Here is an 18,633-nt window from a genome sequence, read left to right on the forward strand (position 1 = left end):
TCCACACGAACCACATCATACATCATAAAAGTCCAGCTGTCGTTCTCTCTGATCAGCAAGCACTATCATTACAGTTGCATAACCGTGCCTGAAGAGTCAGCGGTATCGAAGACGTCATACTGTAACGTTTTTAAGAAAAAAACGGAGCACCTAAAAGTACACAAGCGTTTGAATGAAACCCTCGGTAGATATTGATTAGTGGAGTACACATTTGAGTCATTTCTATCCAAAAATGATAAATAAAGACGAGGCCTACACATTCTTGTTTGCCTTGCGGCCGTACAATAACTCGCTTCTACAAGAAGAAACACGAACGCATTAATTGGTTGTACTCCTGCAGCAATGTGAGTCTAACAGACGGTTCCCGTTTAGTGTGAAATCTGTAATCGGATCAACGTTCGGTATCAGAATACGCCGGCGTGTTAGCTTAAGTGCTCATTAATAGCTGATCGTGCTTTATCTTCATCTCAACGCATCTCGTGTCCTGTCTAGCCACAACAGAGTAGCTGACGTGCGCTATCGTAACTCTTTCGCTAAGTGCTTTAGGGGACCCGTGCCGAATTCGTGGCGATTGACCTCAATGGGTGTAGGCGCTCCGAATAGTTTGTGTCATTTTATACCTCAACTTTCAGATGTAAATAAGGTCCTAAAATACATATTTTGAATCATTTGCACCCCGTTGGCAGGTTTTGTACCTTTTTTTCTGACTGTATAGTGATTTTCCACTGAACATTTTAATGCCAAATGTTGTATAACTACGTAATAATATCTTTATTACATCAGTATAATTTTGTAATCCATACACTCTAAGAAAAATATTAAATATTGTAAAAAATAATGTAGAACAGGTTATCCCTTTTCCATTTTTTTATTTTAAAATACATTTTATTGTCTACCCATATAGGTTCATAACAGTACCTTTTAAGGTACTAAATGCATCTTTCAGGTGTAAATAAAGTCCAAATATGTATATTTTAAAATATACCCAACCCAATGTTTTTTTTTTTTCTGTATGATGTTCTACTAGGAATTTTAATGCCAAATGCTTAAAATATATTGCATAACTGTGTAATAATATCTTTATTACAACATTGTAATGCTGTAATACATGCATTCAAAAAATGCAAACGCTGTACCTTTTGTACCTTTTAAAAAAGGTTTTTCCTATTTCCTTTTAAGATGCATTTTTATCTTATCTACCCATAAAGGTTCATGGCAGTGCCCTTTAAGTTACTGGGATACAACAACTTATCCTTCGTCACAGTATTTTATACCATATCTACCCCTAAAACATTCATAGTAGCACCTTAAGGGTATGTAATACTTCCCTAAGGTACTAATATCAATGACAAGTCAGTCTCATGTGAAAATATATTACAACTCTAGAGTTATTCACGGGGAGAGGGGAACATTGCTACTTCACGCTACTTCAAGAGCTCTGGACATGCTACAGTAGTAATAAGGACACGCGTTTAGACACTGGGAACACGCAGTTGTGAGCACACCTGGTTAGCAGACAGTCGCCCCAGGGGCTGCCTGTTCATCAGATTGACTCTGCTCTGTAATTAAAGGCCTTGGAAAAGAAACGAGAACGAATGCGCGTAAAGGAGGGGTGCAATGCCCATTTCTAGAGCTCAAGCTGGAATTGAAACGCACTACGGGGTTCATGCAAACACGAACAGGGCTTGAATATTCATCTCGTCCGCGGCTCATCTTTTGCTCTCCGTCTGAACCCGCCGCGCTCGTCTTTGTGCTGTCTGTGAGCGTGAACGGCATGTCTGACTCCGTTTGATCAAAGCAAACGGGCTCATTTTCAACAACCCCGTTCCCTTGATGATGTCAACTTCAAAATCAGACCCCCTAAGACCTCGCGCCAATCCCGACGTCTTCTAATGTCAGCCGAAGAATAATTAACACAACAAACAAAAAAAAAAAAAAAAACGGAGCAGACGCACTTATGCTCTTTGTCACTTTCCTGTCAAATGCTGTCATTTTAACCGGCGTCAAAGCGGTTGAAAGAGTCTTTGAGATTTGCGTGACGGCCTCATGCAGTTCCACAAAATTATGAAATCGGGCAGATTAGTGCTCCTTGAAAAACAACAAAGTAGAGAATTTTTAAAAATTTTACTTATTTCGGAAAATAATATGCTCTAAAAGAACAAAATTAAGTGCAAACAGAATGTTTTTTTTTTTTAGAAAAAATATTATAAATTGTAAATAATTTAAAATGCAATTAGTTGTATTTTTAGAGATTTCTGATCCACTTAAGTATAGCATTTTAAATAAACTTCTATTGTTTTTAAGATGTGGTAAAATTTTACTATTAAATATATTTTTATATATACTTTTGGACACATAATTGCATGTGTATTGCAAATTATTATATATAATTTGCAGAATTTTAAGGTGTTTTCTAACCATGAGTAGGTCTTTGACTTTAAGTGACTTTAAGTGTCGTATAGCACTTCTATTGTCTTTGAAATACGGTTATAATTTACTATTAAATGTATTTGCAAGCATTTCTGGTAAACCATTTTTTGGACACTTGCACGTTTATTGCAAATTTATTATAATTTAATTTTTTTGCGATAAGCTGTGTTTTCAGATCCGCTTAAGTACTATACTGCAAATCTGCTTTGACTCAGTCTATATCATCAAAATATACCGGCAAGCATTTTTGGTTAAACTAAAATATACTTTAATGTAATTCCTAACGTACAAACGTAAAATATTATTTAAAAAGATTTTTTATCATGCCATTATTCAAAATCAAAAAAAGCACACTACTTTAAAGCAATGCAAACTATTATGAAAACAATGACTTAAAATGTACTTTTACTGCAAGTAGATTTAAGTACTCTCTTTAAGTAAACGTAATTGAATTAAATGATATTTAATTCATGTTTGTTACATACAGTTGCACGCATTCAATACAATTAAGCACACTTTTACGTACAAAAGTAAATGATCCCAAATTCGAATTTCGAATAGTAAAATGCGTAAATGTCGCGCAAATTTTGTGTACGTAAGTTTAAGCACACTACAAATGGACGTTCAATACACTTAAGTACACTTTAATTTGCATCTGGAAATTGAATACATGTAACTTTGAGTAGAATTTTATTGTTTTACGTGTTTTAACGATAGTCAAGTGTTTCTCTTGAACAATTCCGAATGACAAATTTTCAAGCAATTTTGCGATTTTACAAATTGCGGTAAATCCATCATGGCATGAGCGCTACATCTGCAGCACTGACAGTGAGTCTTGTTAGTAGGTAAATGGCCGGGAGAGTGACAGGCATTGTTGCGTGACGGATGGGGCCGAGGAGGCTCTTTCATGGGTTTCCCAGGGAGGATTCAGGGTGTTGGAGATCCAACCACCTACATCAAGAAGCGTCCACCAATTAGAGGATGCACGCCAGGCTCGCCAAAAGCAGCCTTCTCCTCTAATCACCACACTCCAGCGGGGCACAAAAGCCCGGGCCGCTCACCACATTTCAATTTAAATAGGATCCCCCCTTTTTCCCTCCGTCCTCTTTCAACGACTTTCCCCCTCTCTCCCATACTCTCTCCCCCACTTTCTGCTGCTTCATCTAACCCCCCAAGAGCTAATAAAAGCAGCAACAAAAGCACACACAAAGCAATCAGTCTAATAGCTTTAATAAGTTTAATGCAGTGTTTTCCCCGCGCTGTTGACACATCTCAGTGTTGGGTGGCAAAACAGAGCTCAAGTGTTTGGGGACGGAGAGTGACATTCTTTTTTTTTTTTTGGGGTTGCGGAGCCTGCCGTTCGGGACCTTTTCACAACAGCTCTGCGGGAGACAAAACTGGCCAACCTTTAGACGCAAGACGGAATGCACAGAATTCCAGAGAGTTCATTTATTATTTAATGAATGAGGAGTTATTTATGCATATGAAAATGTAATGGAAACAATGTTTATATATATATATATATATATATATATATATATATATATATATATATATGTATATATATATACTGTGTATATATATATACATTTATTACACATTTATCATGTGTATAATAACAGTAATATATACAATTAAGAATATATACATATATATAATATTGCTGTCAAACGATTAATCATGTTTAATAGCATCCAAAATAAACATTTATATAATATGAGTGTATATTGTTTACGTATATATAAATACAAACACATACAAGTAAATATTTAAGACACACATGTTACGTGTATATATTAAATATATTTATATATGATATAAATGAGATAAATCTATACGTGTAAATTTATATTTTCAAAATATATACTGTATGTACAGTATATATACATAATATGTACAGTACACGCACTTGAACAAAAATACATAATTGAAAAAGAACAAATAAACTGCTCAAATACAGTAAAATATTTTTAAAGAATTATAATTTCCGCTAGTTTCCAATGCAGCATTTCTCATTTTACTTTTAGTTTGATGTAGTAAAATAAAAAAAATAAAACTTAAACAATTGGAAACACTTCAAAAAGTAACTATATAGTTCTAAACTAAGGAGAAAACCAGTTTAACAACATTTTTTTTTTAATATTGTTATTTTTGTAGCTCCATTTGGTGATGGTAATGATGCAGAAAGTGAACACTTGGCCTTTAATTTCCATGAAATGCAAAAGTATATGTAAATTCAGTTCTCTTTAGCTCTCAGTCTGCACTCTTCTGGTCCAGTTCTAACTCCTGGTCTCCTCCTGACTCCAAGCGTGAAAACGTGCAATCATCTCTCACCTGTCGGCCCACACACTACTGACTCAGGTTCTGAATCCACCGAACATTCTTTGTATCAATAGAGGAGATTTTGTTCACATACCCTTCTTCAAAACCATTGCTTACTGGAACAAAGGCATATTTTAAGGCTCTCGTAAACCCGCAGAATGTGTGTGAGTGTGTGTGTTGATTCAAGTGTTTCTCTGTCTTCCTCTGTTATTAGCACTACTCTGTCATTAGAGGATTAGAATGGAAGAGCTGACCTTTCTTACTTCAATGTGTGTGTGTGTGTGTGTGTGTGTGTGCGCGTGTGTGTGCGTGTGTTTAACATGCAACTCTGAGGATGAGAGTTTGAATGTGTGCAAGTCATGCAACTTGTATGTTTAGTGTTCAAACCAAAAATACTGACTTGTCATTTTATAATTTGAATAGTTATCCATATTTAATTCTAAAAATCTGACTACTCATTTATGTTCTTGCAGTGATGGTGTTTTGATATGCGTTTTAATAACCTCAAATATGTACCTTTCCTGGGATTTACAAACCCTGGGAGTTTATATGAGAACCTTTTTATTATCGCAAATAAATAAATCATTAAATAAACGAAAACAATAAAAATTGCATATAGGTAGATAGATCTAGTTAGTTAAATAATTATTTTAAACTATAAAGTGAATCCTATTATCATTGTACATAATAAAAAAAAAAATATAAAAAAAAAAAAAAAAAAAACATATATATATATATATATATATATATATATATATATATATATATATATATATATATATATATATATACATTAAAAAAATATATTTAATAAAGCTTTTTAATAGTACTACTAGTAGTAGTAGTAGTAGTAGTAGATTTTATAGTATACCGTTACCATTTTCTTTATGCTTCAGTTTTTATAGTTAAAAAAAATGTAATTATTTTTTTATGACCGTTAAGTCAACATGAGGTGAATAAGTAAACCTGCGTTTCATTTTGCGGCAGTCAATTTATGTGTCGGCCCTGTTTTCTCAAGTTTCATACATGTTCTGCCTCACCGACTAAAGTTTATGGCGTGTGCTTTATGTCGTTGAGTTTATAGCCTAAAGTTTGCCCGAGCTTCACACTGAGACATTCAGGTTCGGCGAGGGCGAGTTTTCGTCTCGCGCACTCGTCAATCAGGTTCACCGTCCTTCCAGAAAAGACCCGTATTCTTACGTTTTTCCTCAGAACCGAGGGAATCAGGAAATAAACTGTCGTCTCGCGGCCGGCCAAACAAAACTTTCCCTGTGTGGAGCCATTTTAACAGCAGCGAGGCGTAATGCTGGAGTGTGAATGAATCGTGGCATTGAGGGCACGGCCTCTCGCCCCCCCCTGACTGCGGCGGGACGGGGTGCGTTCTCTCTCTTTGAGCAGGGACTTGCCTCCTCATCTAAACGCGCGCTCAGCTGAAACACAATGCCCGGCTTTGCTGTTTTTCAGCACAGCTTACAAAACGCAAACAAAACCGAACGTTCACGGCTCGCCTGCACCGCTCTGCTTTTCTCTGGGTTTGTCTTGCGTTTTATTTGCGCTGGCGTTTTCTCATCTGGCAGCTGACTTGTGGGTTTCTTTTAAAGGGGTTGGGATATCGGCGGACCTGTCAGTCGGTGACACAATATGACGGTCCGGACGCACCGCATGACATGCCGACAGCAAATCGATGGCCGGTTCTGTCTAAAGAATAAACAGCTGCCTCTGATTCAGTTTCTACTTATCTTACAAACACCTGCGTTAGAAACTTCTCAACCCACAGCTGGTGGGGATTTTTTGTGGTAGGCTACGTCACACCAGTAGTAAACAACGATGAGTAGAAAACTTACAAATGACATAAACTTGGTATTAACAGCCGTTTCTAGTGATCTGCGAAAATTAATCAAATCAAAATCCAGACAGCCATATATATCCATGCTGTAATTTTACAGTTGTATTAAAAAACTATGAAATATAATATATCCATTATATATATATATATATATATATATATATATATATATATATATATATATATATATATATATATATATATATATATATATTTGTATATATGTTTGTGTATGTATATAATGCAATTGATTCTATGTAGTTAAATAAATAAATATGCAAAATAATAACAATAATTCATACATTATAAACATTCAAAATATTGTTATTATCATTAATACTACTACTACTACTACTACTACTAATAAAAGTAGTAAAAATAATAGTAATGTTGAGCCATGTTTATTTCTTTTTAGAATTGTAATAAAATTACTCAAGTATACATTTTAACATTTTACAATAAACTAACTTTTATTTAGATTATGTTTAAACAAACAAACAAAAACAAATAAATAAATGTCCTGCATAGTTAACTAAAAATACAATAAAAATTTGGAAAATACAATGTAAAAAATGGAAATACAATGTAAAAAAACTGTATTATTTTATTAATGGTTGTATTTCAGATCTTTACTTAATTAATCGGATGCTAAAAACTAAAACAAAACTCAAATAAAAATGTATTAAAAACATATACAACAACAAAAACTAAGAAATATGACAGACACGCAGTAAAATTATTAACTAAAGAAAACAGCAAACTCTCTCTCTCTCTCTCTCTCTCTCTCTCTCTCTCTCTCTCATTTACTGAGAATAATAATTATTTTCAATAATTACAATTTTTAAAATTTCATTTATTTTTATATTTATATAATTATATTTTATTTTATTCGATTTTTTACTTGCCCCCAGAACGTCCTACATGTGGTCGCAACCATTTCAACATTTTTACACCTTAAACGAATGTAAATGTTAATACCAGGTGTGACGGTGTTTTTATCGCTCACTTTAGAGGACAAGAATCATCCTCCGATATTTATTTTAAACGCACCCATTCATCTAACTCAGTAAACACAGTCTCAACGTTCAATTGTAACTGCAGTCGCGGCGTATAAACAGCCGAAGCAGGTGGCGGAAGGTAAAATGGTTGACTCAATATGCTGGTATTCTAGGCTGAGCGAGTGTGCTTTCATTATAATAAAAACAGAGAGCTGCACATATGGCTGGTGGGATAAAAACAGAAGAAAACAGACAGGCAGAGCATATTGGGTATTGAGGAAATTGTGAGGATCTTCCTTTTGTGAGTTTTATGGTGCTGTTCAAGAACTCCTTTGCTCTGTTATATATCCTCTTGAGTTTTACAGCTGCTAGCTTAAGGGTGCGAGTGTGTGGATGTGTAGTGTGTGTGTGTGTGTGTGTGTGTGTGTGTGGGAAGGGGAGCGGGTTGTCTTTCAAAAACACTTAGCTTTTCTTTCCCACCCAGCAAATACACGGCTAATTAAATCTAATTAGAGGAGGGTTGTCATAAATCTTTGACAATGCCTTCTGGATCACCCACAAAGCTGCTTTCGCCTTTCTGCCGTCTTTTCACCGTTGATTAGCACGATAGCGTTTCTCCGTTCCTGCACCCATGAATTTACCGCAACAAATTAATACCTATTAACAATACGGACAGTGACGGTTACGCGTCGCTCAGCTCAGCGTGAAATCACTTCCTCCCGAGGTTTTACGTTTCCATTCTGCTGCTATTTTGTTGCCAGTTGTTTAGGCTGATCTTGTTCCTCAAGCTGAGTGGATCTTTATTGTTTGCTTTTTGTTTTGTTCTGCAGAAACACTGATGGACACCAAATGGGCCACCACTGAACTCGCATGGACCTCACATCCTGAAACCGGGGTGAGTTATGATTTTGGTTAACCTGAGGCCGTCGTGCTTATATGAGCCGATCCTTCAGTCAAAATAAAGAGCACTGGGGTGAATCTGCAAAAAAAAAAAATAAAAATTCTCTCCAACCTCAACATAAAAAAATTAAAAATAAACTGACTCCTCTGTTTGTAAGACAACTTTTGTTTTGTCATTATTATTATTTTATTTTTTGTGGATATTTTATTTTGGTTTCTTTGTTCATTTGTTGATTTTTTTATATTTTTTGTTTAGTTTTATTTTTAATTCATTTTGTTTTGTTTTTCATTCTTGTTTTGTTTCCGCCGTTTTGTTTCATTATTTTAGTTTTCCTCCCTATTTGTTTTGATTCACTTTGTTTTCACTTTAGTTTGTGTGTGTGTGTGTGTGTGTGTATAAATGTGTGGGAATTTGTTTAGTTTTGTTCTAAATGTATTTTGTTTCCTAATTTTTGTTTTTGCTGTGTGCATATAAATCTGCTACCTTTATTTTGTTGATGATTTAATAATGATTTTTCTTCCCTTGTTGGCATTTTGCCCATGTCAGACGAGCACATTTTCACCACCATAAAATAAAAAATCAAGGATGTTTTATTAGTTTTTTTTTCATTACAGTAATGACACTTAAAAAGGGCTTAATTGTAATAAAAAATAAATGCTTAAGTAAATAAACTAAATTATAAAGTCACTTCATTTCTTGCTCTTTCCAACCAAGTGTTTCATTTGAGGGTTAAAAATGACTCGCACACGTTTATGACCGGTTTCGTGCGATTTTCTCATAAATGTAGTTACCGAACCTTTAAATCAAGAGGTACTATGAGAGGTCCAGTTACAGCCGTGTTCATATATATTGTGTTAAACACAGGAAGCTCTGAGTTTCATCAGATAAAGGCAATGCCCAGATCAGATTTCAGCCTTAGCCGTGTTACATTCGTTCTCCAAAACTGAAATCTGTGCCCACGAGCTTTTGGCAGACGCAGCAGAAGTATCCTTCTCTCTGTATATCTTTCACAATACCCAGACGCCGCTGCCTTTTCCTGCTTCTTTTGTTGGGGTTTGTCTAATTCTTCGGGTCCTCACCTCTTGTTCTTCAGGGGCCTGCATGTGTCCATCAGCCCCTTCCCGCCCCCAGTCACACCATCTCAGCTGTTGCAGTCACCCCTCCCCAAGACCTTTACTTCCGAGTAACTTAGCACCAATGCACCGAGGAGCAAGAGCAGCCCCAAAGACACAAATCAACTGGCATTTCACCTTCCCCGTCCATATATTATTCTTGTAAATATCCCTCTCACCCCCGTTAAAGCACTAAAACTCACCAGCACAATGGGCCCAAGAACAACCCCTTCACACCCCAACAGATGCCTCTTTTCAGAACATACATCGCCCAATGCTGTCCCTTCTGCTCTCTGTCGTGCTCACCGCTATACATTTGACCCGCGCCGGCCCACTGTATTTTAGGACAGACAGGACAAACGTGGCGGCAGTGTCTTCTTGCCTTGAATTTCCCAGCGTTCTGGACACTTTTTATTTCAGTGCTCCTTCTGGAGCCAGTCCCACAACAAATGCTATTTCAGACTCGACCTAAAATGGAAAATAGGATGTTTTGCGAAAGTACAATTTAATTCATTAATTCATTTATTTTTCACACTGCACAAAAAAAAAGTCTGCATATTTTCCCTGGAAATATAACCGTATTTGTGACGCATTCACATTTTTTTTCTGCAAAAATAAAGGCTATAAATCATATATATTTAATCATTCATTTATACCAGTTATGAAGAATTTGGGGGAAGTAGGGGAGTGTTTTGCTTGCTTATTTATTTTTAGCTAAATATAATGTCTTATTTCTGTCCGAGGTTAAATGTAATTTAGACAGATTTTCCTCTTCTTCTTCTTCTTCTTCTCCCCAGCCACTAGTTTAATTGGCACCCTCCATATCTCTCTTTCCTACGGCACACTCGTTTCTAATTTTGTGTGACACTAAGTTCAATGGTATGTCGCACCCAGAAAACCGAAATGGGAACTGTGCCCAGATAATAAAATACAGGGGCAAGAAGTTGGAATAAATCCCAGTCTGATTCAGCGTTTTTTTTTTCTCTTTACATTTAATCTGCCACAAAAAAAAGAAAAGAAAAAACTCTATTAGTCATTAGTCTGACACCTGTAACCTGAAAAATAAACATAATGACCTGCTGCCGCTTAAACCTGACCCGCTAATTCTTCCAAGATAAACAAACCGAGGATAAAAAAAATTGTAATGCACTTATATATTTAAATAGAAATAAACCACATCATTCCACAGCAGCATTTAAAGTAAATGCATTCATCTTTTTTCCCAACAAATCGAAGAGATGCAGCAAGAGAAAATGAATGTGCATAACTTTTCACCTTGTATCTGAAGTGTGTACTTTCTCATATCAACGAATATGCAGAAATAGTGTAAAGCTCTTATTTCCCTGAAAGAACTAAATTGATTGGGCATCTATATCCTGTATAGACGTATGTTTGTTGCCCCACTATCCCTAAAGGAGTGCGATGTGTGGTCCACTTCCTCGTTCCCATCTTCACTCTCTCAGCAATTTATTCCACTGAACTAAATGCCCATTTACACCTCATCCTTTCTCCTGTCGCATTGACCTGATGCTTATTATTGATCTCAGCACCCTTGGCTCAGAAAGGCAGTGGTAAAGCAGAGACTTCTGGAAGCCCTGTCTACCTTGGGTCCCCAGGGCCCATAGGGATGAATGGCCTGTCCACACAACATCCATATCTCTGTGTTAATTAAAGACTTCACCTCTACACAAACAGCACGCTACCCTCTCAACAAATCTCTCGATGCCATGCTAGTTTTCCTTTTTCCTGTTCGGATACAGCTCTTTCTCTTCTTTAGGATCGCTTTATTCAAAAGCAGTAGGATGGTTGCCCAAGTTTGAGCATGAATCTAATTGTTCCTTTACCGAAATGAATATGAATAAGCCCTAGAAAATAAACCCTTTCTTCTAGATTGCTAATAGGCGTTCTTACTCGACCGGATGGATTTATCTCAGATGCAATCAACTTCTAACCTGTCTTTTCAAAAAGATGTGCACTCTTAATTTTGGTAGATAAGACGACGAGTATTTTGGTAGAGCATTGAAGTATATTGTTGATCTGCATGAGTACAATGTAATCATGATGGTTTAATTGAAAGGTAATTGATTGTGAAGTGATGCAGAGAGTACTCCACGCTCGAGGTATACGGTAAACATCCACTCGTCGCTTTTATTCGATGGCGTTCTGACACTCCACGGTAATTTTGATGAATTTGCCAGGCAGGTTTTCTCATTGAACTGGCGAACGCAGATGAAAGACCAGCGTTCAGCTCCCCACTTAATGACACCACGCACAATACGTAATTGAAAAGGCACAAACCAAAAAGCACAAAATTTAATTTCCCCTCTCATTCACTCTTTTCTCGGCTTGCTCCCGCCGTTATATTGTTTCTTAGCTCCGGCGTGTGGGGCTGGAGCTGAGAAGCAGCAATTTATTGCCTGCCGTACCTCTGTAGCGTAACACCTTCGAGTTCTAAAGCCCTGGATAACATCAAAATGAGAATGGTTTCATTTGTAATACTGACAATAAAGCGTATTGTACCGCACTTTAGATAAAGCATTTGTTATTGCTGGGAGAGTCCTCCAATGCAGTATATATAAAGTGCTAGCTCATTCTGAAGGTGAACTTGTGTGACTCTATTTTCCATTTTTTTCTCAGTGGGAGGAAGTTAGCGGCTACGATGATGCCATGAACCCCATCCGAACGTACCAAGTGTGCAACGTTCGCGAGCTTAACCAGAACAACTGGCTTCGCAGTGACTTCATCCCTCGGAAGGACGTTCTCCGTGTTTATGTGGAGATGAAGTTCACCGTTCGAGATTGCAACAGTATTCCCAACATTCCAGGATCGTGTAAAGAGACCTTCAATCTATTCTACTACGAGTCCGACTCGGATTCTGCCACCGCCACCAGTCCTTTTTGGATGGAGAACCCTTATGTTAAGGTGGACACCATTGCTCCAGATGAGAGCTTCTCTATGTTGGAGTCTGGCCGAGTCAACACCAAGATTCGCAGCTTTGGTCCACTTTCCAAGGCTGGCTTCTATCTGGCTTTCCAGGACCTGGGCGCCTGCATGTCTTTAATCTCCGTCCGAGTTTTTTACAAGAAGTGTTCCACAACCATTGCCAATTTTGCCGTCTTCCCAGAGACGGCCACAGGAGCCGAGGCTACGTCACTGGTCATCGCCCCGGGCACTTGTGTGCCGAATGCTCTGGAGGTGTCTGTCCCTCTTAAACTCTACTGCAATGGAGATGGAGAGTGGATGGTTCCTGTAGGCTCCTGCACTTGCATGGCTGGGTTCGAGCCTGCAGTTAAGGACACCCAGTGTCAAGGTGAGTGCTGATATATGTGTTTTTCTCACTGTGCAATTTGTCTTATCTCTCTGTATCACATTAAGCCAAATGGACAAATCATCCAGTATTTTTTTTTATTGAGTTGTTTGGCCTAACTGCAAATTTGGGCATTCGACCTCAATTTAAGCAAAGCAAAGCAATGCATAAGTCTGTACGTCTATCAGAGTGGAACATTTTGCTGAGAGAAAGGAGCGGTCTTGATGAAAAACATATCAGGTTCAGGCTGAGGTGAATTAAGCCAGCGTGTAACATAGCCGCGGTGAAAGTGAGCAGAGCAGACAGCGGGAGGTCAAGGGTCAAATGGAGAGCTGGGAGTGAGAGGAGACCGGAATCGATTTGCGGACCAAGGGCAAGGGCTGCAGTGAAACATTAATGAAGAGCACGAGATGGAGAAAGAAAAGTAACCCTGACAGTCAAGGCACTAGAAGTGAAAGGTCACAAAGAGACAGTTGGTTCCAGCACATTAAAAGAAGTACAAAGACAGAGCCACTGAGCAGTGAACCTCTGGGGTAAAGAACTAAACTGAACAGCAAATCGTTTGTGTATAAAGAAAAGAGGATTATTTGTGGTGTATGAGGCAATCATAACTGTTTAGATTGTTCATACAGAGAGTTGGAGATTTACACAAGCAACTCTACACAGTTTGTGCATAACACATACATAAATGCTGCTTTAAACCTTAAACTATATATATATATATATATATATATATATATATATATATATATATATATATATATATATATATATATATATATATATATATATATATATATATATATATATATATATATATATATATACTGTATATATACTGTATATATAGGGACATTTTAACTTAAGATGGTAGTAAGAATGCATTGCAGCTCCTTGTCAATACCACAAAACCCTAGCAACAGCATTGTACCCTAAAAAGTTATGATGCCATACCGACAATTTAAAACACCTTAGCATAATTAAAAGCAAGTTTTGCATAATGTATTTTTTCTGAAAATATATGTAGTTGTTAAAGCAATGAAGGACTTTTTATACTACTGCCAAGTTAATATCAAACGTGTGTATACCTCTAGGGAATAGTGGGCAGTCCTTTGGAAAATCTGCTGCCTGATGTACAGTTAAAAACTCATTTGTTTGCTTGTGGTGGCTCAAGGTGAAAACCCTGGCAGCTGTGCCCTGATAAAATGTTCTCTAATCAAGCCAACCGGAAACTAAAGGAGGGATAAATCTCTCTGTCACCTCTCTCCTGCCCGCCTTCATCTGAAGGCCGTTGGTCTCATTAATACCCTGCCAGAGCACAGTTAGGACATTCGCATGAATATTAATCGACAAGACCCTTTTTTCCCTTAACGCTCCATATTTCCCCTATCCGTTCTTTCTTTGCGCTTCCAATTTCACCACAAATTCTAATCACTCCCTTAAGTCCTATGTTCTGCTCTCAATGAGAAAGGGAGAGAGCGAAGAAGGTTTGGGCAATAGAGTGTGAGCAATAGACTGTACTGGAGAGAGTGTACAAGTAAGAGAAAAAAGCCACAGGATTTGCATTTCCTTTGCTTTCTTTTACCTCTCTTCTCTCTCGCTCTGTCAGGAGAGCTGCTAGAGGAAGGATGAGGATGAAAGGAAAGGGCTGACTTCTTACCTTCTTGGAAGCGATTAATCAGCACTTTCAACCCTTCAGAAAACAGCCCGAGTTTTTTTGAAGGGGAATTTCAAGCAGTCTTTCATGGGGGCTAGAACTAGATGGTCTCATTTGTCTCCACAAGATTTTGGTTGATTTATGTACATCTGAAATGCGCTGCAAAACACTGACGACTCATTAATCTCCAAAGTGATACGTTATGTGCGATAAACCTAAACGCACAAGGCCTACACTCTTTTCATTTTTATCTCTATGGGAACTGTTTTCTATGTTCCTTCTTCACTACCTATCTTTGACCTCCCCTGAATAATGGTTAAACAAATAAGCTCCCAAGTTAACAGTATCCCTGCACTAATGAAGCCTTGTGTCAACACTGCACATTCTGAGATAGGGAACTTGGAAGGTGACCTCAGGAACATCACTGGTCTTGTTTTCTGCTTTGAGCACAGACCAGAAACCAGATGTTCAATTCTTTTTTACCTAGCGACTGATTGTTATTTGCTGTTTCTAAGCCTTACTGATTAAACTGCTTGGTAGGTTGGGAACTGTCGCCATACTCCTTTCCTTGTTTGTAATAAACATAAAACTGACTCTTTGATTGACATTCTGAGCAGAAATATCACAGTGGCGTTCCCCTGTTTTTATCGTAGACAGGATATAATGTGTACACAATCTCCGTAAATGGTGTCAGTGCTCCACAAAGGCCAAAGACCTGTGAATGACACACTAATCTTTGTATTCATAAGATAACAGCTCACACTTTCCCTTATAGTCTTTAATATGCTTTGTTTATCTTAGAGGAACACTTCCCGCAGTACAACATTGACATTCCCTGTGTTTGAGTATTGATTGAAGGAGTTCATTTTGAAAAGTGCTCTTGTTTGGAACTAACAGGCATATGTTTGTAATTGAAGTTGACGGTTAGCAAATGCACATGGGGTTTATGCAAGGCCAGGGTATGTTGTTGGAACTCGTCAGTCATGAGGGGGTTATTTCCCTGGAGGAAAACAACAGCAAATTAACGGTGCCAAACGAATACGTAAGCAAGAACCTGTGCGCCTTCGTATTTTACAATGCCAAGATGGAAAGGATTAGACTGCATACTGTGGGCGAGGAAAACAAAAGTAAGAAACTAAATTAAGGCAAGCGGAGCTCACAAAATGCAAATTGCTAAAAGGAAATTGCTATTGATTTTGCTGCTGAATGCAATGAAAGGATACCTAGATGGAAGCATACACCATAAATGAGTAGCAAAAAAGTAAATATGCTGTTACAGCTTTGGCAGTCGAAGTAAACAACTCTTTCTCTCTTCAGCTTGCAGTCCAGGCACCTTCAAGTCCAAGCAGGGTGAAGGTTTCTGCTCCCCGTGTCCACCCAACAGCCGGACAAGTTCTGGAGCCGCCAGCATCTGTTCCTGCAGAACCGGCTACTATCGGGCAGACAACGACTCGCCTGACTCAGGATGCACCAGTGAGTAATGCCCTCAAATAAACTGTTATTTCACCCACCATGAACTTATCTAAACATAAGGAGTGTTGTTTATTTGCCATGTTCTCTGCTCTCAAAAGCCACATTGATCCAAACACCATATGCACATTCATTTGTTCATCCATATGTAAAGCAAATCCTCCATGCAACACCCAGAAGGCTACTGGGATTGTTTCTAAACAATTTTTCTTTCTCCTGTTTTATATTAGCTTTTTTCTGCTTGTGTTCATTGTCAGCACTCTGAATAGATACATGCAAAAAAAAAAAAAAAGTTTTCCCAAGTGAACACCAAAGCTATTTCTAGCCATTTTTGATGTTAAAATGAACAGCACAAGCGGGAAAAACTGCTTTTGCTTTTTAATTTTAGTTATATGAAAACATTTAATCCACATTAAGTGTATGTGAAGCCCCATTTGACCAATTTTATTTAAATTTCCTGCTTAAAAACATTTTAAACTAGCCTAATTTAGTCTTGTCTTAGCTGCTTACCAGGTTGTTTTCCTCTGCTCAACAGCTGCTTGGGTTTAGGGAACTCGGTCAATTGTTCAGCTAAACCAGCTTTGTGATCTAAACTAACTGAATACCAGTTTTAGTAACGGACCTACTGGGAAAGCAAACTAACCAAGGGTAAAAATATATATTTTATCTTTGCAGCCGTGCCCTCAGCTCCACGCAGCGTCATCTCCAGTGTAAATGAGACGTCTCTTGTACTTGAGTGGAGCGAACCTCGTGACCAAGGTGGAAGGGAGGACCTTCTCTACAATGTCATCTGTAAGAAATGTCTTCCTGAACGTGGTACCTGCACACGATGTGATGACAACGTGGATATCTCTCCCCGCCACCTTGGGCTTACTGAGAGACATGTTACAGTCAGAAACCTTCAGGCTCATACCCAGTACAGCTTTGAGATTCAGGCCGTTAATGGAGTCTCCAACAAGAGTCCTTACGCACCCCAGTTTGCCTCTGTAAACATCACCACCAACCAGGCTGGTGAGTTCAGTGATTTCTTTCGATTTAAAGCTACTACCATCCATCATTGTCCAAAAACCATGTCCCTAAAGTGTTTTAGTTTTACAGACTCTAATAACCAGCCTTGACCAGTTTGATCATCTACCATGTTCCAACTGGTTACAAATATTCTCTTCCATGTGTGTCCCTAAATGTTACAAAAATGTTTTTCTTCACATGCTCTAGTTTGAAATAATGAAGTGTAATGGCCTCTCTTAAGATATTTTCAACCCACGGCACTCTACCCAAAGAGCTCAGCCCACAGAATGCATTGATGCCAGAGAGCTGTGCTATGAGGCTCGGTAGCAAAAGCTAAGCTACTCTACGCTAGAGTGTGCTGGTTTAGTGAGATGTAGAGATGCATTAACCTTGTGAAAAAGCCACTTATTGTGTGATTTCAAGTTTTGAATTGACATCAGACTTCTCTGCCGAAATATGCATATGCATAACTCTCCCTTTAGCACTCTGTGCTAGCACAAATGCCTCTGTTTTCTATCAGGGATTGACCGCAGGCATTGTCGTATAACTCAGGCAGTTGTTGCACGGGAGTCAATCCTGGGGTGACATGCACACCCACACAGCAGCCCACCCCCATGGCTACAAAAATTCAGAAGGATCTGTGATCAGATTATCTCCCAGGACTGTGCTTGAATATTCATCCGCCTTTTAAGACAAAAAATAAATATGGGCCATCGGCTCAAGGGACGTCATGGTTACTTCCACTGTCTCCTCAAGATGAGGCCCCTTAATCCTGGGGTGAAAGTAAGCAAGAGGGCTGCCCAGGGAGCATTGTCTTCAGGGTGAGGCTTTTCTGAGCAAGGCCTGGGTTAGAAGGTTGATGGTGTTGGGTTGGGGGAGAGTGAGCTTTTGGGGGAGGTAGACAAAGAGACAGACAGAATAATAAAGAGCTACTAGGGAAAGGATCAAAGAACCGGACCTGGGGATTAAAACGCTTTTAACAAAGAAAGAGTGAGGGAGAAAGAGACAGAGGCAAGAAAGTATGGGATGTTGAGAGCTACTGTAGTGTGTGAACAGAACTTGATAACATCAGAAACTGGAGACGGCAACATCAGGTCTGGGGACAAATGGGGACGGTAGAGATTATGTAAAGCTAGGTGCGAAGATAAAGAAGGAGCTATGGGAGAAATTGTGTTAACATGAATACATGGGTAAAAATGTTTAATCCTAAAAACAAACAATAGATTATATATTGGATAAAAGCAGTTTTAAAGGATGCGATGATTACTCCAAAATTCTAATTTTTAAATTAAATTAAAGAGAGAACAATTTACACTAACCTGATGTAAAAAAAATATTTTACAATTGAATTAATACTTATTTTGCACATAACAGTAATTTGGCAAGGTAAGTGTAAAAATGTCAAAAAAAAAATTGTGAAAGACAGTAAGTCGCCATGGGTCATAACAAAGAGCATAGGGAGTGGACAGAGGGTGTGGGCAGCTATACACATATTTGCATGTGTTTGTAGGTTGTGCGAGCTGGATTTGCCAGATACTAAGCCTTCCGGTTTGTCTGTCATGGTACTTTTCACAAGAGACTT

At 38.1% G+C, this 18,633-nt stretch overlaps 1 protein-coding gene across 5 annotated transcripts in view; it reads left to right on the forward strand.

The window, feature by feature from the left end:
• LOC122327646 (ephrin type-B receptor 3-like) overlaps positions 1 to 18,633 on the forward strand; it is a 44,143-nt gene that overhangs the window by 16,494 nt on the left and 9,016 nt on the right. For all 5 annotated transcript variants that reach the window (XM_043223106.1, XM_043223108.1, XM_043223107.1 and 2 more), the window contains exons 2-5: positions 8,427 to 8,491; positions 12,247 to 12,919; positions 15,891 to 16,046; positions 16,719 to 17,054. In XM_043223106.1, coding sequence (XP_043079041.1) covers positions 8,427 to 8,491; positions 12,247 to 12,919; positions 15,891 to 16,046; positions 16,719 to 17,054 — 1,230 coding nt within the window. The remainder of the gene's footprint in view (positions 1 to 8,426; positions 8,492 to 12,246; positions 12,920 to 15,890; positions 16,047 to 16,718; positions 17,055 to 18,633) is intronic.

This window comes from Puntigrus tetrazona, chromosome 22, assembly GCF_018831695.1.
Source record: "Puntigrus tetrazona isolate hp1 chromosome 22, ASM1883169v1, whole genome shotgun sequence".
Taxonomy (NCBI): domain Eukaryota; kingdom Metazoa; phylum Chordata; class Actinopteri; order Cypriniformes; family Cyprinidae; genus Puntigrus; species Puntigrus tetrazona.